Source organism: Choristoneura fumiferana, chromosome 18, assembly GCF_025370935.1.
Source record: "Choristoneura fumiferana chromosome 18, NRCan_CFum_1, whole genome shotgun sequence".
Lineage (NCBI taxonomy): Eukaryota > Metazoa > Arthropoda > Insecta > Lepidoptera > Tortricidae > Choristoneura > Choristoneura fumiferana.
The window spans coordinates 9,678,217-9,704,186 of record NC_133489.1 but is presented as its reverse complement, the minus strand read 5'-3'; the positions used below and the strand labels follow the sequence as shown (position 1 = coordinate 9,704,186).

The window sequence follows — 25,970 nt, the reverse complement described above, 5'->3', positions numbered from 1 at the left end:
AGTCTACAACTTGACTAGCGAGCGAGACCAACTAAGACTGGAATATTGACAGTATTTAACAGGTTCCCGTTCCCTGTACCATGAGGCCGTGACTCGTACGTCCATGAGGCACCCTCATGGCTGGTCTCATGGCCAGTGATGTAAATAATGCAGTTGTTTTTTCGATAAATAATAAATTTTATTATGTCTTACATTATTTTTATTCTTGAACCACATTTAGATAACCAAAGAAAATTACTATAGGGATGTAATCATTGGGGACATTTAGGGGATATTACATTACTTTATCGTTACTATGGGGACGTGTCAAAAGAACGCTTCACATTGATTTGAGACTGGGAACCTGTTAAAAGAAAACAGGGACCAATAAAGACTGTATTAAAATAAAATATGAAAATAATAGTTTATTAAAATAATCACAGAGACAACAATAAATTATCTAATTAATTTAAAAGAAAAATACCAAACTCTAATCAGACAAAACATTATAAACAATTTGTATGGACTTACATTAGTACAAAAAATAGTGATTCTGTAATCAGTATTCTCTGTAAAATATGTCAAATAGAAGTCATGAAAGGGGCTTTGCCCCTATTGTTTTGTTATGGATGTTTCTAAACAAGAAAACTTAATCATACATACAAATAAGTAATCACAGTACAAAAATAAAGCATAGCTTCATCAGTCGACATCACAGCATACGCCATCAGCAAACCAAAACTCATGACCTAGACTTACAATCTACAAATTCATGATACGTTATAATCATCAAGCGTGGAACTATACCAGTCTTTGTAAATTATATTTTTAACTAAAATTACGTTTCTACAAACACTCATATTTACTGAATACAATGAAAGCAAATCATTCAAATATCTTGTCGCTACGTCAGTGAGACTACTGCTTTGTTATCCTATTACATTTTGGTGGATGCCTTGTGTAATCAAAAGCTTTGTATGTATTGAATGAGAGTACGTACAGTGCTACAGCAACATGCTTGTTGCCGCTTATTATTGTAAGGAGATAATCTAGCAGATCGCAACATTCGGCATATACTGATGTCACGATCCCGAGATCAGTATCACAGCATTTATGAAACGCAGTAGTCAATTACAAGTGTGTAACTATATATTTGCTTCCAATTTTTTTTAATCAATTCTTATGCAACTATATCGTGGGGTATTTGTAAACTTACACATTTTCACGAGAGCTATAAGTAGGACTTGGAACTGGTAAGTATCTAACTCAGTCGGGTTGGTCGACAATATAAGTAATAACGTTTAATAATGGAAGGGGTAAAATTTACTAATAGATATACCTACGGCTATATGACTGCTGGCGTTCCGGGAATAATCACTGAATAGTCTAGCATCAGCTATGACATTTCGAAACTAAAGATGCAATAAATTAAATAATGTTTTCTTTTGTTTTAATTTCGGGTATAAATAAAAATTAAAATGAATCAAGCTTTTTGTACTGTTGATATTTAAAAATGTCAATACTATTTGCGTGCTACTTTCTTTTTCATTCCCTTTACGCATGTTAAATTGATCATAGGCCATTCAATAACACTAGTTCAAACTCAAAGAATGCCAGCACGGGTCGCTTGGAGTTTATATTTATTACTTTTAAAGTATTATGTAACTCAGGTCATACATTGTTCTCTTCTATAAATGTTCACAAAGTTAACAATATTTTTGGTACAAGCAAGCCCGACCGTACGATTTAATTAGTAAACGTCATGGTTTGCACACGCTATAAAAAAACGATCATTAGGTACACTAAGTAGGTTTCTCAATTTACTAAAATACTAGACGCTGACCGTTTAAAAATGGCGTGTACAGACAACTAGCTTGGTGCATAGCCTTACAGATACAATGGTTTATGAGAAGGGTGCTCCAACCCATTTAACTATGTATCATTCATGTACATACTTAGGTACTCCAATAAGACGACATTCATTAAGTAACCTATAAGGAACGAGCGTATAATTTTTGAGATTCTCGATACGGAACTGGTTTAATTTCCTTACATTCATGACGCAATATTGCCCGGATCTCTAAATGATATTATTGAGACTTTTGGGATAGCAGACACGCTGTTACGTTTACTATGACAAAATTGTAGTACTCGTAGCTTACCCCGAGGCTTCAGTAATAACATCGAATGGATTTTCAACTAGAAAATCTATCATGAATGCTTTCCGAGAACATCCAAAAGCTGCATACTCATAACTCCTTTGGCGTTGATATGGTACAATCACGTTGATACGCCAACCAACGAAAGGGATGCAGTATATTATTACCATCACATAAAATTAACTATCCCTTGTAGCACAACTAGAGTAGAACCAAAATCTAGATGACCGTGAGGCCATAATCATTCGATTGTCACCGGCGGGCCTGTATAACGCACTTTGTGTGACTGGACGATCTGTATCTTTATGGCCTCGTGGACAACATTTTCAAAGTACTAGCAGGTATCAGTTTAATGTGTCTTCTGGGCGGCTCGCGGCGCCAAGGTGACTGGCAGCGGCACTTCTAGCGCCGGGAGCGGGTCGCGCCAGAACACTGTCTGGGAGAACTCGTCGCTGGGCTCGCAGAGCGCCGGCGGGAACACTTGGTCCACAAGCACCGTCATGTGAGAGTACCTAAGAACAGAACATGCAAGACAAATAAAATTATAAACCAGGTAGAGAATTTATACAGGGGGTTGGAACGCTATTACATTTTAATTAATTACAATGATGAATAAAAGTTACCCTTTTATATTATAAAATATATCTTCATAAAGCTGACATGATCACCTGGAGTGTTCAAAGCCTCCACAAAATGTATAACTATAAATATTAACATACTAGTATATGTATATAATGACAATATAATAGCGTTACTTTTCTGTCATGATAGGATTCAACGTAAAGACCATGTCCCGAGGGACCTCAAAGACTAAAATGCCTTTTTTAAAAGCCTTTCGTGTTACATTACAATATTATGATTTCGGAAAAAAAACTCTAAAGTATTATTAAGTAGTAAGTATTTACATCGAATTTGATCATAAACAAACCAACTAAAAATAGGTTTCATGGAGACGTAGTTTCCCATGTGCTGATATTTTATTACTACATTTACTACTCAACTCAGACAACACAATGGTCCCAGAGGCATGAAATATTAACTGAGTACATTGAAAACACACATTATGGGCTCACGTACACACGTAAATACCAATAGAAATTAGAAATTATCTGTTATGTAAATTTCAGTATACTGCCCAAGCAGTCGTACGAGTCAATTAAGTGATAGGTATATCAATCAGGACTACAGTCATCAGTACCGTAGCTATTTGTGTTTAGGTAATGTAAAGAAAAACTAATTACAATATAAAAAACTGGCCAAAAGCATGTCGGACACGCCCAAGATAGGGTTCCGTTGCCATTTCGATAAAACTTCCAAGTTTTTTTAAGTATATTTTATACCTTAGGCTGCAATTTACTCATAAACTAACTGTTAATTCTCAAGCAAACTTAGCCGTTACAGTATTACTTGTAAGTTTGATATACTTACTACCATCACGATTTTTTTCCAAATTTTCAAACCGCTTTTAGAGTCCTGCTCGATTTTAATGAAAATTTGCTCTTTAAGTTGAATATTTCGCAAACAGATTACTGAATCATAAAATCGTCTTCACAACCCCCCAATGATTTTAAAAGACCTATTCAGCGATACTCCACACTACGGGGTTAGATAAGAAAAAAATAACACCCGCACTTTAAGTCTATGGGAGGTACCCTAAAAAAAAAATCTACTTATATCCGTGCAAAATAACAGCTTTCTAGCACTGATATTCTCTGAGCAAAGCCGCGGAAGGAGAGACAGACAAACATGGCGAAACTATAAGGGTTCCGTTTTTACCATTTGGGCTACGGAACCCTGAAAACCATCTAGGGCCATAGAGCTGGGCTTCCTTCAGGAAGCAGGGCCGAATACTGATCGATTCTGATAAGTAACGCAGATTATGCTGCGCTACTTCCAATATACGGCCCCGTAATACCTGTCGAGGAATTCATACTCGTACTACGTAGTACTGACCGCCAACTGTCAGTTCTATAATGAGGGCCAATGAGAGGAAACTTGGTGTAGGGTAAGGAGCGGAGGTTGTTTTTACATTACTTCTGAAGCACAGGCGACATTTCTTTGTTCGTAGTCTGTTTTGACTGATAATCTTCTTTGTGCGAAGTACGAAATTAATCGTCAGCTAAATGTCTTTTAATAGATATTTAATTTGGAAGCGATTATATATTTACTACATTCTGTAATGTGTTTGTGACGATTCTGCCCATCCTCAATGTCAATTTGGTAGGGCAGACTAAACACGCACTGCCATGCATAGCATTTAGAAGATCAAATGATTATCCGGCCAGATAGAATAGAAACGAAGCTTTATTAGAGCATGAACCCTTGTAACTTTTTAAGTTTTAGTGTTCTGCTGAAGTTGAAATTATTTGGTCTAATATTTTACTTTAGGTGAGAATTCATATTTATTTTTATGAAATTTTCTTTTATTATATGTTTTATTTGATTTGTGATTTGAATGAAGCCGACACAGAATATGAATTCCATCACCAATGTTTACTTACATAGACAGAGGGAAGACAAAAATAGTGCATGATTCTATGGATTCTGTGTTAATTTAAGACCCGTTTGAATAAGTATGTTCACTGTAATGATGTATCAAAATAATTAGGTCTCACATGTGCTGAAAGAGTGGATAGTCTACAACACTATTTAGGGTTCCACAACCACAATTTAGGGCTGAACTTTACAAGCAAGGAACGCTTAAAGTTTTTATACATCATATTAGGCGGAGTGAAGCTTCTGAATTAGCAATTAATTTGAGCATATTTTTAATTATTTCGCGGCTGGATATTAAAGGCTGTTATTTGAATGTTAGTTTTCTTAGAGTTTTTACTATAATTTCAGTTAATAAGCAAAAATTAGTAATTGAAGCATCCGCAAGGATGTTCACACTTGAGTTATAATTATTTGGATTCAACTCTGAAGACAGAAAATATACGAAACAGATGACTCACGATGGTAACTGTCTGTTATTGGGCAGTTTAGTTGTAATGAAGTTATCGGTTGGTGTGATATTGAGAGTATCGACTGATGGGAGTGAAGTGCGCCCGCGAGCGACCAAGCCCTTGTCATGCCATACGGCTTACCGGCAATGCGTTGCGTGATTATCCCCGCCATTTAAATAATTTACTACTACGCTAATATTTGAGCTAGCTTATAACAACTTTATCGCATTTTTGTGGCGGGAAGAAATCATCGACCATGTCACTTTGCACGTTGTAACTGAAATAAAAATATACTTCTTTATTACAATGCGGAAGTACGGGATGTTAGTGGACGTGAGGCAGTGAGGCGGCCGCGGTGCGGATAGGGGGGACGAATACTCACGTTGATTGGAATGTCTGGGTCAGTTCGTGCTTCAGTTCACCCTTGTAGTTGATGGTGAATATTCTCACGATCGGAATGCCGACGGCTTGGTACGCGCACACGTCCTACAAATAAAAAAAAATAACATTAAAAAAAAATATGGTACGTAATAAAAAACATCATTGTCGCGATCGTGATCTTCGAAATCAGATTTAAAGATTCAAAATTAAAAGAACCTATAATGTAGGGTTTACTTATATCAACTGTTGCTTCAATTAGTAGCAATTATGTTTCTCATCCACATGGTGTCGCTAATGGTGATTCTAAACTGTCGTTATTTAAAAATAGTAATCATTGTTTACATTGACTCTGTTCCCGTATCCCGCATAGAAAGAGTTAGATCCTAGCGGGAAGAGCGCCTTGATGTCGGCGAAGCACTTCTTGATCTTGAACTCCTCGGGTTTCTTCTCGATGACTTCCCGGTGGAACGCGCGGAGCAGCGATGTGGAGTTATAATATGTAGGAAGTAGGATTATTTACATTGACTCTATTCCCGTATCCCGCATAGAAAGGGTTAGAGCCTGGCGGGAAAAGCGCCTTGATGTCGGCGAGGCACTGAATCTTGAACTCCTCGGGTTTCTTCTCGATAACTTCGCAGTGGAACGCGCGGAGCAGCGATGTGGAGTTATAATATATAGGAAGTAGGATTATTTACATTGACTCTGTTCCCGTATCCCGCATAGAAAGGGTTAGAGCCTGGCGGGAAGAGCGCCTTGATGTCGGCGAGGCACTGGATCTTGAACTCCTCGGGTTTTTTCTCGATGACTTCGCGGTGGAACGCGCGCAGCAGCGACGTAGGGTTCAGCAGGAGCGGGCCATCCGGCAGACACACCTCGCCTTGCCGGATGGAGCGGAGGTACTCGCGGGTCACCTGTTAATGTTTACATGTTTATTCGTCTTCATCTCCCCAGTTCGTATGCGGCCCACTGGTAGACACAGGTCACCTCTCAGAGAGGGCTTGGGCCGTAGTATCGACGCGGGCCCAGTACGGATTGGGAACTTACATTATAATACCAGATTTTAATGTTAATTTGTATTTATTTTAATGCATAATGATAATTTAAGTTATGTTGAATGTTGTTGTAAATATTTATTTTTAAGAAACTAAATTCGTCGGTGAGATTGCCAATTCCGTTATGTGTATTTTTCATATATTAATTTTGGCTCAATGGCTTTTAAATTAAATGCCAAAATACATATATCAAAAAAATGCATATATCGGAATTGGCAATCTCACCGACGTAATACTTTTTTTTAAACTTTTTATGGATTATTGTTATCTTACATAAATATGCATCATTTATGATGACAGATGTGCTGTGAACCACTGTCACTTTCTACATAGGTATTTCAATCTAATTAATAACATACATTTTCATTTTACATTTTCCTTGCGGGCTATGCTTGAATTCTTTAGATAGCATGGAATTATCGTCAGTCAATTGTTTTCTAGCATTCCGTTTCGATTTGTTGCAAATGAGCATAACTTGTATAATGAAGTATTCAAAGCACACACACACACGATCGCAACGAAATCACTTCCTTAGCATAAATTACGTTTAAGGTGCCTTTCCAGCAGATGTGCTGTGTACGTTGCTACGGATGCGTTTGATATCCACCAATCATATTCATTGGTCTACATAGCACAGCACTGATGGAAACAAGTTCAACTAAACTTTGTTTTTTATATGAAAATATGTGTGCTGTAGATGCGTGCTATCCACTCACATGCTTTGAATTCTGAGTTGAACTCTATTCATATAACAAAATAAGAGCGTTGACAGGCAACTAGATTAGCCAAAAGCATGTATGTGGCTATGGATGTGTGCTATGGATGATCGCTAGTGGTGTAGTTATGTCCAGAGCATAGCGCGCAACTTCCTCGAACGGCTACATAGCTTAACGTAGTGGAAACGGTCTTAGTTTCCTAGCGTAGCTTTCTCATCCTCGTAGAATAGCTACAAGTACATCACTAGTGTAAAGACACCCTTAGGATAGTAAATATCAAAATCGAAGTATCAAAACTCACCCTAGCCTGTCCGATGGCTCTGGCGGACAGATACAGCAGTTGGTAGCCGTTGTTTTTGATCTTGGTGAAGAGCTGCGCCACGCCGGACTGCGCCCAGTCCTTGCCCACCAGTGGGAAGATATGGCCCAAAACGTCAGACCTGTTCCAAAGAATAAGAAGCAAAATTTAAGTAAGGTATATTTTTCTAGCATTTGCGCATTTATAAATTTAGGACTTTTTTATGTTTTACTAGCTCGAGCCCGTGGCTTCGCCCCCTGTACGCGACGACTTCCTACCCCGTGGGAATTTAAGAATTTCGATCGATGTGCTCACCACATGATGTGACAATAAGTTTTTGTTAAAAAAACAAACGATTTTTTTGCTGACTGTACTTGTCATTCAACCTGAGACCGTATTGTCTAATCCGCTGACGTTTGGGATCGCATTCATCATCTCCTTCTAGTTATGTCTTATAGGATAGAAAGAAGCGGCGAAAACGATTGTGATTCCAAGTGGATCAATCCAATTTATGAAAAGTGTAAACAAAGACGCCATTGACATTTAGTGATGTGAAAACCTAGAACCTAGTGCAAAAAAAATAATCTATTCAGTAAATCGATTAATTTATTAATTGAATAGATCAAATTATTTTTGTCTATTTTATTATCTATACTTGATTTCAATAATAAAAGCAGTACCTAGGTAACTATTTTTTAATTTTAACGTAAGTAAATAAGAATCGCTTATTAAATCGAGCATTAATCGATTTTTTAAATTAAAATTTTTCACCTACTCTACGCTAGTCTATGCTACTACAGAGTATACCCATGTTTCAAGAAATAACGTCAGATTTTGAAGAAGATTTTTCAAATGAAAATTAAATCTTGAAATCAAATGAATTTTTGTGAAAAAATCTATTATATATCTAGTGATAAAAGGCACGAATTATAGATGAATGTGTTATTGATTCGATCTGCTGGGTATTTATACAAGAATTTTGATAAAATCGGTTTGTTTACACTATATAAATGGGATTGATATAAACCATAGACAAACGCCTCTGGAAGTGGATCAAAATTAACTTACAAAATTTCAAACAAACAAATATTTAACAAATATTGGGATATTATTTTAAAAAAAAGTGATAATAACGTTAATTCGGTAGTTTGAAAGGCAGTTTTTTTTATTTATTCTGGCTAAAACTTTAAGAAACCCATCCTGTTCGGCAAATTCAGCATTAAAACCATCCATTCTTTACAAAAAATAAAATATTGATTGGATTTACTTTCATAATCGATTGCAATTTATCTATCTTTGAAAAAATTCAGTTTGGATTTGTATAATTTAGATTTAACAGAACCGGATTCTGAATTCTAAATTTGAAAAAAAAACTGTAAAAAAAAAAGAAAATTCTTTCGCTGATTGGCTTGGATGGACTTACCTACATTTTAAATAAACTGTCATATGGATTTATCTGATTTTGTTAAAATATTCTGATTTTTACTGTATTTTTCTCAAAAACCACACGGAATTATACTTAACCGATAAAATTGTAACAAAACCAGCTTTTTACCTTTTTATTTACATATTACCAAAATCTTAAAAAATTACAGAATTGGATTTACCCGAGTAAGTTAAGCGACTCATATACCAGGTGGGTGAAAATTTCAACTCAATCCCAATAGTTTGCTGTGCACATATAAACTAATCATACTAGAGTTTGTTCTACTGACTTGGTGATGGTGCCGTCGATGTCCGAGATGACTATTTTGTCGTCGTGCCGCCAGCGGAACACGTTGCACTTGCAGCGCGTCGTGCCCTGGTACGCAGTCGTCACGCTGAACACCATCTCGTTCATACCCTCGCGCAGATTCAAGTTTTTCTGATGACAAAAAAACACAGTCTAAAGCATCCTAATTACATTCGCGGAGGATCGACTGTCAGTACATGAATCATTGCAGTATGGTTCGTGTACAGTCAAACCATTTCATTCCTGACCTACCGTAGAAACGTTCTCACGTGAAGCGTCATAATGAAATCGCTTTGATAAGCAATGCAATCACAGTCACAGTGGCTCACGACTCAATTGGTTCGATAGTACTGAACTGACTAAGGTGTATAACTAACACTAGAATTCAGCTTTATGTATTACTAACACTATGTTCTGTTGGTCGAAATCAAATATTCGAAGCGGACTTATTAATAAATCGGAAGCGTTAAGCGAGTGGTCATCTGTTTTTCCTGGGGGTGAGCGTCCTGAAGTTCTAGCGTCACAGAGGCTTTGGGATGACTTATTGTGTAAGCGTACTTATATAAATTTGTTGGAGGGGGCGGTTGGAAGTGATATAGCTAGACTAAAGGCCGTTGCGGAGCCCGAGTCTGGGGCCTGGTTGCACGCGTTGTCTTCTCCTCATTTAGGGACGCTGCTAGATAACGTTACTTTGAAAGTTGGAGCTGCGTTACGTCTCGGGTGTAAAGTGTGCGAGCCTCATCAGTGCGTGTGTGGTGTTTTGGTAGAGGCAAATGGACACCATGGTCTCAGTTGCTCGCGCGGTGCGGGTAGGTTCTCAAGGCACTGGGCGATCAATGACATAGTGCGTCGTGCTTTAGTCTTTGTAAATTTGCCGTGTATATTAGAGCGGCAGGGTTTGTGCCGCACTGATGGGAAAAGGCCGCATGGGCTATGGTCCCCTGGGTGAGGGGGCGTAGCTTGTTATGGGACGCGACTTGTGTGAGCACCTTTGCAGCCTCGCATCTTGGTAGTACAGCGCGGGTCGCGGGTGCTGCTGCGGAGAGTGCAGCTTTGCTTAAGCACGGCAAGTATTCAGAGCTTAAGAACAATTACGACTTTGTACCTATAGCAGTCGAGACTGGTGGACCGTGGTGTGTCGAAAGCGTTTCATTAGGGATCTGGGGCGGCGTATGAGGGATAGGGGCGGCGACCCGCGATCCGGTTCTTATCTGGTGTAGCATATATCTTTAGCGATTCAGTGGGGCAATGTGGCAAGTATTTATGGTACGTTTGGGTCTGGATTGCATCGGTCCGGGGATTGCTTCCCCAAGGTTTAGGTTAAGTTAGGTTAGACTAATGACGAAGCATGTTGCGGATCTACACTTTGTTTGTTGACGAAGCCTGATTCGGATATTGCGTTGTTAATTAATATTTTTTTAAAAAAGTAGTACTGTCTGTTACCTCTTCACGAATAAATTTTTAGTATACATAACCTAGTTTAACTAACATCGACCAACTTCATAGAGGTCCGGTGTAGTACTTTCATGCAGGCGAACGTTGTACGTTAAACTAAGTCATTAATGAGTCCGCTCTGCTCGCGGTGTAAATTGCGCTTTACATTTCGAATCGTGACCTGCTCTGTATTACAGGAAAATTTCGCTTTCTTGGCAAGCATTGACGATCACGATTATTGTATCTATGATTACAACTAGATGGGAAATTCAGCAATATTTCTTGTTGGGGTAAGAACTGAATCACCAAAGATAAAACCCTTTTAATCATTGCGCCTGCGTTATAAATCGTTTTGAGAGGATATCGAGGTAGGCAAGAAATCGCTTTCTTCAAAAATTTAGTGCGGCTTCTTGGCAATAAACCTCGAAAACTAGATACTTCGATACCTTGGCCCGATTTCACTAGTATCTTAGGGAGCTTATTTTTGAAATTTTATGCGTGAAGTAAATACCATTACAATAACAAACTTGATAAGATGGGTAGGTTTGTTTTTAATCGGCACATATAGCAAAATCTCGGAATAGACCACAATCCCAATTTATCCATCCAGTTGATTCACTCGGTCGTGCATGCCAACTGCACATCGCCTTAGCAACGCGTACAACCTTGAAACAAATTGTAAACCTTGTTAAAAGTTAGAATACTAACGATCTGTTCGGAGGATAGTCGCAGCGTTTTCCGGAAGGTGGAGTGGCGGCGCGAAGGCCGCGGCTGCCCTTCCTGTTCGGAGTCCGAGGAACTTGGCTCTTGCTGCTCTGCTAGAAAATACATTCGAAATTAATAGGTTTAAGCGTTCGTCAAATAGTTTGCTTAACGTGATGGATGAGGATATATTTCGTAAATACAAATGAAGTCACAATTACATGTATTGTGATTAGATTAGATTGTAAGAAGTGCCAATTATTCAAAAAACATCTGTATCCAGTTTAAATAAAAGAACCATATAAATGGAAAAGCTACTTCTTAGTTATTGCCACGGATTATTTTTTCAATTATTGTTTAATTAGTTGAAACTTTATGATTGTAATCATAGATCGATACAGACATAATGTGATAAAACTGACGGGAAAATCCATTTAAATACGCATATTTTGAACTTCACAATACCTTAGACATAAATAAGGGCAGACAACAAAGTATACCGGTTACTTTTTATATCGCATTATCAACCACAAATGGAATGATAAAAATCACAAAATAAAATAATGTTCGTGGCGTTTCATTATCCCCAGATATAGGTATATTATGAGTAAAGAAGTAATGAAAGTGTGAAAGACGCGGCAGCACGCCACGCTCGCCGCACGTGCTCGCTAATAAAAAACCCGCGCTGGACTTTACACCGCTAGCGCTAGGGTGTTGACTTCTTACAAGCCGTTTTTTGTGCAAAAAATCGTGAGTCATCCTCATAAGGGAATTGCTCGAGTTAGTGGATCTCAAAGCCGGTTATCAGATACAGTTAATAAAATTCCTATTATAGACGTAAATTTCCATTTCAACAATTATTTGCAAGATAGTTTTCTGAGAAAATTCGATATGAAAACAAATCAGACAAAACAATATGAACGCGACTCATACAAAAATTATTTTATACTCGAACCTAATGAAGAGGATGAATTTTGCTCTAGGTACTATATAAAATACTGATTTGAGCGTCTTCTTTGCATTACAAAATTACAAATGACAGTATAGTTCTAAAACTACTTCCATTAAATATACTCAGCGGCCACTGATGTATTAAATCAGCGGCACAAAATTTGGCCCACCTTTCATACAAAATTGCCGATTTTGCATACATTTGATTGCCAAATTTTTTGCCGCTCAGTATATGTCCTCACCTTGTTCACGATGTTTGGTATTGTCTGGCAGCGCCGTCTCCTCTTCCCTAGGCTCGACAGGTTCAACTATTTCCACAGATCCCGCCGGCTCCTGTGTCTCCTCAATTCGAACCTGATCCTTCGAGATCTCTGGAAGTGCCTCCTTAGCATTCCCATCAATCTCCTCCATCTTCAACTCCATGCTTTGCGATCTATCGGGCAGACTATTACTCTTGAATTCTTGTTTTGTAGACTCCGTGCTATAAAAATAAAAAAGTATTTTCAAACATAATTTAATTACAATATCCATGCGAAATTACGTATGTGTTAGCATGGTTAGCGCTTACTTTATATGTAACTGCATCACAGTGTCAATGATGATAATAATTAAATTATACCACGTTTATTTGCAAAAACGAAATGGAATGACACGTTTTTGCCTGTTTTAGTCCTGCGACTTAAAAACTGAAGAAAAATTTAAAATTAATATCTAAAACAAAGAACTGCTTCTATTGTCTTTTTATTATATTTAGAATAATTTTAAAACATAATATAACTCAGGGTAACGCATCATTTCTTGCACATTGCAATTATAAAATTTAAACTTTCTGTAAATTTACTACAATATGAAAATAAAGTCATCGGGTGAAACTACGAGCAAAAACGTTTTTTTGCCATATAAACCGCTTCTTTCTACAAAATACACAGCGGGCGGGATTGGGCGACGAAAGAGATTCGGCACGTTGCGTCGCGGCGTATCGTTTTGTTACTTTGAATGCTATTGACACACCTACCCGAGGCTGTGCGTGCTGCGACACGATGACTTAGTACAATTCACTAAATATCTTCAATATTTATTGCTGTTGGTGTTGAATCCAAAACAGCCGGTTTAGACGTAATTTTTATCACTCTACGTTCCTTTTCAATTGTATTAGTCAGGAAAAACGCACATAGCGACAAGACAAGTCGCATTTGTCATTTGCTACCTTCAAGGACCCTTAATTAATAAGCATTATATATCACGAGCGAAACTCTATTCCTAGCGGTAAAACCTTTCTCGTGATATAAATTGTAGGTATATTTCTAATGGCCTGTTATCATCGGTCTATTTAGGTCTTCCATCTCATGATGTTCCTGTCATCACCTAGGTAATACAGTGGGGGCACTAACCGGGTGGCTTCAGCGTTGGAACGGCGCCAGCTCCACCAAGAGTAACCGCGTGGCTTGGTGTCGGCGGCGGCTGGCAGCTCGGAACCCTCCTTCTCCATACTCTTCTCGAGAGATTCGAGCACGCACTAATGGACAGATTAATACGTTAATCATAGCGTTATGGGTTAGCGCGTTAACTATTTATAAGGGGGTCATCCATCATCCATTTAGGAGGGGAGGGGTCAGGCGGTTTGTGTCATAGCAACAAAATAACTGCGATATTCATAGCAATAGGTGTGACAAAGGGAGGGACGGGGCTCAAAATGGTAAAAATTGGGCCGACGTAATTTATTAATGGCCTCTATCAGCGTTTTGCTTATACGAGAAATACTTCACTTCCGTTTATTAAAAAAACGCACTGAATTTACTCGCACAAGCGCGTACCGTCCGGAGGCAGTCACTATATAAATTCTTTGGGTGAGAGTAGTCGGATATAGGTACTTGAGAAAATGCGTATTACGAGCGTTATTCGTGGAAATTGTGGGTTAATAACAGGGCTTTAGGTAAATAGTTCAAAAAACCGAAGAGAAAAACCGGCGGAGAATAAAAAACCGAAAAAACGTCCGCCCAGCCGCACCACCAGCCGCCCCTGCGCAGAACTTCCCGAACGGCAGCGCGCGCGACACTTGATGATGATGATGATGATGAAGACTCACGCTAGGCAGCGGGCGGCGGTAGGCCAACAGTGACAGCAGCAGCGGGCCGGCGCTGCGCCACGACAGCCAGCGATCGCCCAGCCGCACCACCAGCCGCCCCTGCGCCGCCAGGTTGCCGCCCTGCGCGCAGAACTCTTCGAACGGCAGCGCGCGCGACACTTGATCCTCCCGGACGTACACGCCCACTTGACCTCTGTCACGAATAATTATAGCTAAAACACATGCTTTAATACCATAGCTCAGACAGGTCGTCGCAAAAACAGATGTGGATATAGAACAAGATGCAATCGTACTCGTAATACTGTAAATGCGAAAGTTTGTAAGTCTGTTTATTTGTTACCTTCACGTCTAGACCGCAAAACCGATTTATTTAGATGACATTGGGTATACAGATAATTTTAAGTCCCGCGGAGGGACATATAATCGTTTTTATCCCGAAGAATTGCAAAGTTCCCGCGGCATAGCCACAGAAACAGAATAAATAATAGTACAAGTAGCATAGCGCGCGTTATGGTATGGTTTATCGGGTAAACGAATTCTACGCGGACGGGCTAGGTTATTATGATAAACCTGTTTGACTGCTCCATCATCTCATCAGACCCTAAGCTGGTACCTACCTATTTTTCTAAGTGTATTCTAACCAGCCCAAACATTACCAGAGGCCGTAACGCGCTCGCAATCGCATTCACCATATCATTGTACCAAGATGCTTAAAGAAGTGGTGAAAAGATTGAGATTCCAAGTTAGTTAGACAATAAGGCCTGAGGTTTCGTCATGTTCTGTCTTGAAATTTCAGTGTAGGTTTCGGCTCCATTACCGGATGCAATAAGATTATTATGCGTACTTTTTACGTCCACTGTAAATACTTCGCCAAGTTTCAATTTAAATCGTAATAACCGATTAAACACTCAAGTGTATAATTAATTAATTTATTCTTTACAACGAAATTTATATCGCAATCGTCTGACGGGGTTGGGGTGTTATCGGTAAATATAATACAATGAAAGGTTAACGTTTGTCATTGAAACCAATCATTTCCATATTATGTGAAAAGATCCCTTTTAGGGATAAGTTCGCCTTTGTACTCTTTTGGTTTAGTTGTTTTCTTTTTGTATTATTTTGTGTTTTATGTACAATAAAGTATTTACATATGTGAACTTGACACTGCCAAAATTCCTGATATTCACTGAATTTTTATCAACACTGACATAGTTGCAAAGATTAAAATATTTCCTTGATCGTGTTTGAAAGCAGTTTCCTTGGAAGCATAGACTTGCTAATAAATAGGCGATTCTTCTTTTTATATACCACAACCACATTGCGGTTATTTATTAAGTAAAAACTGTTTTCCCCATTCGTTCTTAGGACTTAAGTATGCGTCAATATTGTGACCCACTTTAGACGATAGTAATTCAGCGAAAATCAAGTCAACTAACTATAGTTGAATTATTTGCATACTGCATAGTAACTATACTATGCAGAAGTAAAGGGGAATCCAAGAGGTTCCAATGTTTGTTGAAGTAAGTATCCTGTTGTTTGTACAGCCGTTTTCTCAATAAGTAAGAGGGTTTAGCTAGCGTCCAATTTTATGATTGAAACTAATCCGATTTATACACAAATCGTATGCTACTGCAACAAAATAAAGTGCCAGCGTAAATGAGATTGGTGGCAAGAAATAAGCTGCATATTTACATACAGTACTATCTCCCACTTGATTCGTTTTCAGGCAAAATATAAAGCTCATCGCGAATTCTATTTCACCCTACAAAGAGCTAATACAACTACTAGTCAACTAACTTTGCGAGCAGCTTTTCGTCGTCGTCAGAGTCGAGTGGCGGCGGGTCGAGCGACACCGGCGACTGCGGCAGCGACGGCCCGTTGCCAGACTCGTACTCCTCCTCCGTCGGTCCAGCTGGTGCGTATGTGTTCGTCGTCACACCTGCACACGACAACTATATCAATACTTGGCCTTAAAGGCCAGAGTCGAGAGAGGAACAAGGCACTTGAAGTGCCCATTATGCTATGTATGAGTTAGACATTATTCCATAAGTGGAAAATCAAACAGATCCACTGAATATTACTGGGAGCCTGTAGTTTACGGCATTAGTGTTAAGTTCGTCGTTTAGTTTGAAGCTTGAATAAGCTTTCAGTCAGGCTCATCCCACGAATAGAGGAAATTTATAACACTGAAATGCTTCACATTCTTTAAATTTATAGACACTGAATGCGTCACGAGACTATTTTTTATAGAATGACGTCTAACGTATCGAAACAAAGGTATTTTAATACTTAAAAGCTTTCTATTTGATAAAATTGTTAGGTACAGTATACTTAAACTCACACAGCGGTCTGCTATTTAATTTATATGGCGTCGTGTAATACCATGTAGTTGGTGGTTAGCAATGAACAAGATGAAAGTCTGAGGGCTCACCGCTGCGGTTCTTGGCGAGGTGATGTTTGGGGAAGTATAGATCCGGGTCCACCTGTCCGCGGTCCAAGTCGTCGAGGTAGACGCCGCCGCCGCCGCCGGCCGCGTCGCTGCCCTGGCTCGACATGAACCGGAACATGCCGCTGAACACACTGCGGTTTGCGCGCTCCTCGTCCGAGCTCAGCGGCTCCGCCGGCGACCCCGGCGTGCCCGGAGTAGCAGGGGACCCGGGCGGTTGGGGAGAGTCCACTTCTGCGGGCGACGCAGGCCCTTCGGTCCGCACGGGCGGCTCGGGCAACTCGCCCCAGCGCCAAGACTGTGACGATTTGTCACCCTTCGCCGTCCGCGATAATTCCACCTCCGTGTCTGATTGCACCGGTGTCCCGCTACGCGACCCCCTGAACACGATCAAGCATTAATTATCTCATCTGCATGACCAGGGGCTCGTTTCACAAATGGCACGCGTCTGGTATCACTAGTGGTATCGTCGTCATGCGAAATCACTGGTAATATATTAAGTAGACAAGTATCGTTTGAGGAACGGGCCCCAGGTTTAATGACTGAGCTCCATTCGATGCGCATTTGGTTACTCGACGTCTGAATGCTGGTGTTACGAAGGCCTTTAGAAAGCGCGACGATATTAATTACGCATTATCTACGCTCATTCAAAAACATATTTTTGTTCGTTTACGTAATTAGGTAGGATACATCGTAGAGTTTAGCCGAATATGCCGATAAGCTCTCGATTAGATTATCATAATTAATCTTTAGGAAGGTCGTTCGGATAATAGGTAGGTAATTACATTAAATGGAAGTACATGAAGGGGTGAAGGATAAATGGAAGGATGTGATTGTGGGGGGATGGGTGGCATTGGAGTAGCGTTATCCTACGATGTGATTACACGATATCATTACGAGTATTTGCCGTACTAAAAGCATGATATGCGCCTAGTGATACTGAAGCTTTCTAAAGTAAAGCCGCAATTACGACCGCTGAAATATTTCGAGAGTTATATACGCATCGACATCGATATCTCAAAAGGGCATTAGACTGTGACAAGGTAAGTAGAGTAGTGCAAGCAAGATGCGGTGATCGAGTAGTATATTGTTAATGTTTACGCGTTTCTGGAGGCGGCGTGCACCTCGAACGCGGTGTCGGACAGCGCCAGCGGGATGCGGTTGTCACCGTTCAGCTTCAGGTTGGACATCTCTTCGCTGCAACCAGGCCACGCGCTCAATCACAAACAGTACGACTCATCACTCAATATGGAACGCAGCGGCTTTGGCCTTACCAGCTTTAGCAAAACGGTTAAAAAACATTAATTATATCCCTAACTGAGATCTAACCTTTGTCTTCAGAGGCAGTAAACGGTAATGTTTTTTTTAGGAATATTGTAGGCTAATGGAAATCGAAATCAAACACGCACACCGCATTAATTACGTAAAGATAAGTTTGCTCACCTTAGCGCTGCTGCATTGGCTTCGCTATCGCTGTAGAAATTGATGTCCGTCGCGTTGGGGATGGCGGTGGGCTGCGAAGGCCGCTCTGAGCCCGCGCGGTCCGACTGGCTTGAGATAGAACTCGTCGAGGACTTGCGCTGATGCTTCTTCTTAGAACTAACTTTCCTAGTTTTCTTTTTCTTTTTTCCGTTGCCGTTTGTTTTGGCCTCCTCGAGGTTGGCGGGCGCGGCGTCGATGGGCCGGAAGTCATTGTGCGCGCTGATCATTTGCACCGCTTGGTTGGCCTCGCTTCCGGCCTCCAATTGCGTCGCCGAAAACGTCTTGGGAGTGCGGGAGTCACTCCAATTCCCCGGCTCGTCGGGGCCGTCTAACCCGTCCATTTCGAACAGTGCCTCATTATCATTATCGCTAGTAGGCTTCACTTCTTTTTTGGCATTCAGCTTAAGTTTACTAAAGTCAGGTTTCTGCATCGACTGGCCGTCCGCGGTATACCTGCGAGAGCGCGTGGAAATATCAAGGAAGGATCAGGTAGGTATACCTGAACTAATTGCGCGTCATTCGAAAGAACGATCCGGTGCAATTTTCATTAACATGGTTAATTAACGTGGACATACAACGGTTCGCTTTCATAACGCACGCAAATGCAAATAGAATAGGTAATTAATTGCTACGATCTAACTAAACAAATCCTCTCACTTTCTGCGAGTAGTTTCCAGAGCACAATGCATATGAATGAACGAGGTTACGTAAAGGCGCCGTGCGATTTTCATGGCCGATTGGGTGTTCAGTTTACCTGCGTTTGGTGTAGTCGGAGGCCTGTCCGTGGTCGGGCTCGACGGCGGAGAGCGAGTTCCGGCGCCGCGGCTCGTACAGCTGCTCGAAGCGCGTGGCCGGGATGGGCGAGGTGGCGAGGTGTGCGGACCAGTCCGCGTCGTCTTCGCCCACTTCCTCCACGAAGAACGCCTCGCCAGACTCCCCCAGTTTCATGTGAATGTTCAGCGACTCGCCATTCAGTTCCAAGTCCACCTGAACAAACACACGTCGTTGTATTTATTTCATTCTCTCGACCGCGCGAACTATCAACAGGCGATACAGGCGATACGAGACACGCCACAGACGAGTTCAAATGAGCAGAGGTTATCTCATACTAATGCACTTGAAACGTAATGAGTTCGATATCGAATGTAAATATGTACTATTACTACTAATTACGCGATCCTTCTCTAACTTTCATACTCAACGCATGAATTGTATGTACATTGAATTTCTCACAGAACGACAGGTGCCCGGATCAGGAATAATACTTGTGCCAATATTTTTCACATTCTTGGTGAAATAATATCACACGGTTGGCTTTATTCCAAATTTACAGTGATTCAGCCACAGAAGATTACCCATCTCGTTTTGGCAACAATTGCCCTATACCTAAAAGCTTCCTGTCGCTGCTGACTCACGTTAAAAATAAATATTCTAAACATACATAAGTACCTAACATTTAATTTTACGTAACGAAGATGTTGGATAAAGTACTGTCTACTTTCTATATTTAAGTCATTTTTCGTTCGCTAACACAACGTTGATGTAAGCCAAATTCTAAATTCATTAAAGTACATTCTGGTAAACCTCTATGAATGTGTGCGAGCGACGACCTCCTCTACGAACATTGCATAAAATTCTTAGCGAGTCACACAATGTTTCTCAAAATACTACTCCATACACTCCGTTACAATTAAATACGTAGCCGAAACGCGGTCAAAAGCTACAGAAAATTACAATAAATAATCGTGCATTGATTCTCGGCTTTAACTCTGTGACCATTCTAGGGAATTTCCTTGCACATCACAACACCTACTATTTTATTTAGGAGGGGTGATTAATAGTAATTATTATTACTCATGTTGTTGAAGATAAAAGTACAATATAATACGAAAGTCGATGTATGTCGTGAGTCGATTGTAAAAAGGGTATCACAAGTACTAAACTTTCCTTGCACGGGGTTATGTCACAGTCGTCACAGTATATATATATATAAGCTAAAGCAGTATGGAAGCTACGAACAAATCGATCGAAACGAACACACACGGTCCCGAAGGGGGTCTCGCGGTACTGCAGTCGCGGGTGACGCGTCGAGACGAGTAGTGTAGAGGTGAGACGTATTTACTGGAATAGGATCTTGGAATAGGTTTAGGCTTGGACGCGTGAGTACGCATTCCAACCCACGATTCTTTTAGAGTATAAGTATTTAGGAGTACGGCGGCTGACAACGTTCCGCCAACTTGAAAACTAGCATTGCTAACAATCCTAAGCCTGTATAAAGTATGAAGGGAAGTTTTTAGTCGGTATTTAATATAAGTTAAAATTAAAAAAAACATGAAGTCTGAAGCCTGAACTGTGACTTGGAATTCGGCAGTTCGATATTCGTAAAACTACTAAAACTAGTACGCGTATACGCAATCACGGGAGCGCATTTACGGGAATCATTTTGTTTACGCAATGAGTCAATTGAGTTAAGTACTCGTAGATACTCATGGATCTAGTCTTTTTGTGGACGCGTACTCGCAAGACTCAGTCCGCGTTTTGCTTAGTACGTCTCACCTCTAGAGTAGTGCTTGGCCGCGTTGCGTGCATTGTTTCAATTGCGTGCGCCCCAGACAATCCGCAATATTAAAAACTATGTTTGGAAAATATTGTGCCGGAGCTTTGATTTTTTAAACTTCCCGCCGATGTTGAAAGGTAAGCCTAAGAATGATTTACTATTACTAAATAAAATCCTTTTTCTTTTAAATAAAACGTTTGGTTATTTTGGTTGGATAGGTAGGTATTGCCCACTGACTTAAAGACAATAAATTGTGCTAAATTGTTTAAAAGACGACTCAGGGTTTATTTGTCTTAAATGATGTACTTAAGTTATTTTATTAATGATAGTTCAAGTTCAAATTAGTTGTACGAAATGTGTACCTACCTGTCGTTCTACCAGTTTCTCAGTTGTTGTTTTTTGTATTTATACTATATTTAATAGATTTTAATATCCAACACAATGTGAATTGTTATAGGAATAAATTGAATTGAAATATTTGCTTTTTTAAGGCGCGCGTTTTTAGTGGTGAAAAATATAATTGCTAATACGGAACTTTCAGAATAGTTATTTTTAGCTATTCGACCGTCCGAGATACAGCGCGAACTAAACATATTATTTTCAATTTTACAAAAAATAAGTGGACAACCCTAACGCTCCATTGGAGTGTAGGTATTTATCTCAAAAATATGCCTAGCTTCCGTACTGCTTTAGCTTATATACCTAATATACCCCCGACTTTGTCAATTCAAAGTTCAATATCTCAAAAACGCCGTATCCGGTTTTGATGTACAATGTCTAAGAACCATCGCTAGAAAACCTGATTTCAAATAAAAAAACCGCATTCAAATCGGTCCACCCGTTTAAGAGCTACGGTTCCACAGACAGACACACAGACACATAGCGGTCAAATTTATAACACCCCTCTTTTTGCGTCGGGGCCGTCAGGGGTTAAAAAGTTATTTTAAACAAATTGCGATGCATTGTCAATTGTGATGTTAGCTTACCTACGCTATACAGATCGATTAGCCAAGTAGTATGTATGTATGTAAACTCTTTAGATATTGCACAAAAGAAAAGAAACAAAAACTATTACAGTCAAGTGCAAAGATATCGACACGGCCAAAGTTACAAAAATATGTAGGTATACACGACTTTATGCACTTAACATTAAGGTCGTGTATACATATTTTTGTAATAGGCCGTGTCGATATCTTTGCACTTGACTGTACTATTACAATTTTTACAGTGTTCTCTTTGTCTTTTTTGGAAATAAAAATAATATCTTCAGAGTCTTCAGAGCGTATTGAAGAGAGCTTAATAAAATATTTTTTAACTAAGTAGATATAAATAACCTACACTCTCGTGTCATATAAAGCTAGTCAGATAACATTGGTGGGGGGGCTGGCCTGGATTGTTGTGTGAAGATATCAGTATTATAGAATTTTGAATCGGTAGCCCAATATCCTGGTGTGGGCACTAGACCATACTGGGGTGGGCACGGTCCACCCGGGCCCCCTCTATATACGCCTATGTTAGATAAGTTGAAAAAAGATTAAACGACTTTGAGGGCACAGGGACGGAAAGAAGAATCCATATGATTTCATCAGTCTTTAAGTCTTCATTTAATTATTCAAGACTGTTGACAACAGTCAACAGTGCGTTCTCGTAGGATCAAAGTCAATGCCATAGCTTGTTCATGTGCTTATTTTTTCCGAATGAGTGTACGACATTTTTATTTGGAATGTTGTTGTGGGTGATTATTACGTCTTCAGTGTAGTAATGAATCGTGAGAGTAGCAGATAAGTTTGATGTGTATCTCTGAATGACGCGTCATTTCCAAAAGTGTCTCGGTTATTATTCAATGACTCCGTACACGCTGTGCCAACTCCGCGTCTCAGACTTTGGACTAGAATATTGTGTGGGAACGGGAACTGTTTATTTATCCGGCTTCAGGAACCATGTGACAGTCACATGTAGACTTCTTCTTATTCTATTCTTGGATATTTGTTTACCCGATTTTATTTTAGTTTTTAAAGTTTTCCTGTTAGAAATGATCTAAACACAAAAATTTTATAAGTAACAAATCCTAAATTGGTCGTTGTTTAAATAAAAATTGAATGTTTCGACATGAAAACTTAAACCTACTCGGGTATACTGGTTGGCAAAGCACCTACTGGCAAAGAATCAAGCATCTGGATTTGATCCCTGCAGGATTTTGATGATTCAAGAGTAATTTTTTGAAAATTTTCCCTCTTAAACGATAAATTTGTTTTGAAATTTCTCTTAAACAAATCACTAATACAAAACCGTTATACTTGAAATACCAGTATTGTTTTGGGAAATACCTCATTTTAAATAAAACCGACAGCTTAAACAAGACAAATTGGAAGAGAATTTGAATTGGAAGAAAACACACACCCAGTTGATTAGTCACTCATAATATTCCAGAGACAGAGGTAGGGGTTCCTTAATATAAAGATTGGATTTACTCAAACGCATACATCCTGGTTAGAAACCCCATAAAATACAATAGTATTATACTAGAACAATAGATAAGGTATACGTAAACAAGTGAAATTATGGGTTTGTGTCTGTGACCGCATTCGCGATTTCTTTTCTAAGAATATTTACAAACCCTATCGTTATTTTCAACCATTATGCTGTTATTCAAGAGAACATTTTCCTTATTAAGATGCCGTCGTGTGTTTTGCGCGACATAATAGCAACAAAAGAAGAAACTCTTTGATGTCAGTTACCCGATACCTCATTTAGGTATAATACTGATACATACGAATTCAAATTACGTCTATCATCACCATTATCATCTCGGCCTAGCGTAGATACGTCTCACTTCGCAGCACAGGCCTTCTCACAGAATAAGAGAGCTTGGGCCGTGACCATCACTGAATTTCTTCGCAGGAATGTCCAGGTTTCTTCGCGTTGTATTTCTACACCGAAAAGCTCATGGTAACCCTCTGCTTGAGAGGCCATGGCTTAGGACAGCATAGACGACTAGTGCATTTCAGCCTTCAGCACAGTAAAGCTCCAGGTCTCTACATCAAGTTGACTTACCACTTTGAACCGCGAGCGCAGCACTCCGAGCTTGCCGAAGCGCACGTGGAAGGGCGAGCACGTAAAGCTGCCATCAGGCTGCTCCACCACCACCACATCGATGGCCCCAGTCAGCGTCGCACCGTTAATCTCATTGTAAAACTCGCGGAAGTTCGCGATGAACTTTCCAATATAGTTCATAGAATACATGTTGCTGTTTTGTTACTAACCACTATCTGATAATAATGTCCCGTGCTATGTTTAGACACACTAACACAAATGTCTCAAACAGAACAGTCAATCAGTCCAATAACCTGCGTTCGCTACCCCATTGTGTCACTTGAGGTCTTCGAACTAATGTTCAGTTCCTGAAACAAAAGATATTCATTATGAATTATGAATCTTAAAGATGACACAGTTATTATGCTAACGAGTTTCGTCTTTGTTTTTTTTTATCGTTTAATTTAGTTGTTTTTTTTAAATGAAAACAAAGAGGTGATAATGGGCAAGTAGGCAAACAAAATGGAACACTTGGTTTTGAAATACGATAAGGCCGACGTCATTAAAATAATATAGAGGTTAGATAATCGTTAATAATGTACCTAGTTGTCAACAAATTGAATTACATTTTTCAAAAATTAAGTTCTTTGCAATATTTCGACTATTTTTTTCCAATTTACATATTTATTAATTGAAATGTGATACAAAAGTGAGTTTGGAGAAACTTGCAACGGTCTATTTAACGAATTGGATTGCCTTTATAAACAGTTGGCTCATGGCTTCTGCAGCATGCTGACGCAAATAAAAATATCACTTGAAATACTAGGTCGATGCACTGCCAGGCACCAAGCACAGGATATTACTTAATGTTGCACAGTCGAGATATATTAAAATACTTTGTGCAACGTGAATACGTTGGTAATTAAATTACCAAACGGCATTAATAAACATCAACTAGGTACAATACAATGTACAACAAAGACTCTTTATTGTACACCAGACATAGTAACATACAGAACAAATTTTAAAAAGATACACTTAACAAAGTATTTAAAAACATGAAGATAGAAACTTAAGTTGCCTTAAGTATTGTAAAATAGTATGCTTTAATTATAGCCATGGTAAATGAAACTGTAGGACTCCCGACCAAAAACTGGTGCTTGAAAATGACAATTCGCAAAAACTGGTGCGCTGCCTGAAAAGCATGCGGCCCGACGACGTCACGTCTGCCAAATCGGGGACTCTGCCCCCGCCTACACACCTACTTATAATATAAAACAACCACTTAATCCGCTTAGTAAAAACTGTGACAAGCTATCCAATAGCCTACTTATAAAATATGATACTTACATACTTGAATTGACTAGACTAAGAAATCTATTGGATAAGTACATCTAAAACATCACATATAATGTTCGAGCAAACTATGTCACATAATCTATGAGAGTCCCCCGATCTTTCGAAATATCTGCTTAGATAGACAAACGAAATTACTAATATTTTCGTCTATCGCACTTCACCGTATTTTCGATGGTACAACACACATAGTAAGGCGGCGGATCAGCCAGATAATTTAAGATTTAACGCAACTTGAAAAGACAACTCAGCCGTCAATAGCTAGGTAGCACATAATTATTTTTTACTTTTTAATTGTCTTTTCAAGCAAATTTTTTCGAAAAGTGTTATTTACCTATCGTTCTACCGTTTTTCAGTTGTTGTTTTTTGTATTTATACTATATTTAATAGATTTTATATGTAATGTGAATTGATAAATAAATTGAATTGAAATATTTGCTTTTTTAACGCGCGTTTTTAAAAATCGGTATTTCAGCTGCTGGACCTAATATTAGTGTGCGAAGGACCGCGGAAATACAGCGGACGATAAAATATTATTTTCAAATTTGTACAAAAAATATTAGTATCATATTTACTGTGGAGTCCATTGTTTACAAAAAATCATATTGAATACTTCCCTGTGTCTACTCTCATTTACCTGTCTTATGTAAATTTAAAATGC

The 25,970-nt window shown here is 39.3% G+C and overlaps 1 protein-coding gene across 4 annotated transcripts; it reads right to left on the bottom strand.

Annotated features, from left to right (window-relative positions):
* Window positions 1-391: 391 nt before the first annotated feature.
* On the bottom strand, window positions 392-24,325 carry Lpin (phosphatidate phosphatase LPIN). 4 transcript variants are annotated; one of them, XR_012452472.1, is made up of 16 exons: window positions 23,975-24,325; window positions 19,118-19,350; window positions 18,325-18,816; window positions 17,983-18,078; window positions 16,867-17,261; window positions 16,233-16,374; window positions 14,436-14,628; window positions 13,741-13,865; window positions 12,592-12,830; window positions 11,405-11,514; window positions 9,246-9,394; window positions 7,534-7,672; window positions 6,160-6,375; window positions 5,466-5,569; window positions 5,225-5,360; window positions 2,559-2,650 (listed from the first exon to the last, which is right to left on the bottom strand). XR_012452472.1 is itself a non-coding variant. In XM_074102117.1 (15 exons), the coding sequence occupies exons 1-15, from the start codon at window positions 24,161-24,163 to the stop codon at window positions 2,488-2,490; spliced, it is 2,985 nt and encodes a 994-aa protein (XP_073958218.1). In that variant the 5' UTR covers window positions 24,164-24,325; the 3' UTR covers window positions 392-2,487. The 4 variants fall into 4 exon arrangements, 3 of the variants coding, with proteins under 3 accessions (XP_073958218.1, XP_073958219.1, XP_073958220.1); XM_074102117.1 differs by lacking the exon at window positions 5,225-5,360 and having other exon boundaries at window positions 392-2,650; XM_074102118.1 differs by lacking the exon at window positions 5,225-5,360 and having other exon boundaries at window positions 392-2,650; window positions 11,405-11,511.
* Window positions 24,326-25,970: the final 1,645 nt, after the last annotated feature.

Bases quoted from the DNA above. Each gene is read 5' to 3' on its own strand.
- Lpin (XM_074102117.1), bottom strand. From the start codon at position 24,163: ATGTATTCTATGAACTATATTGGAAAGTTCATCGCGAACTTCCGCGAG. The intron at 18,817-19,117 runs GTAAACTGAACA...GCGCTCTCGCAG, and splicing joins TCCGACTACACCAAACGCAG to GTATACCGCGGACGGCCAGT. The intron at 17,262-17,982 runs GTAAACATTAAC...GATCGTGTTCAG, and splicing joins CACGCCGCCTCCAGAAACGC to GGGGTCGCGTAGCGGGACAC.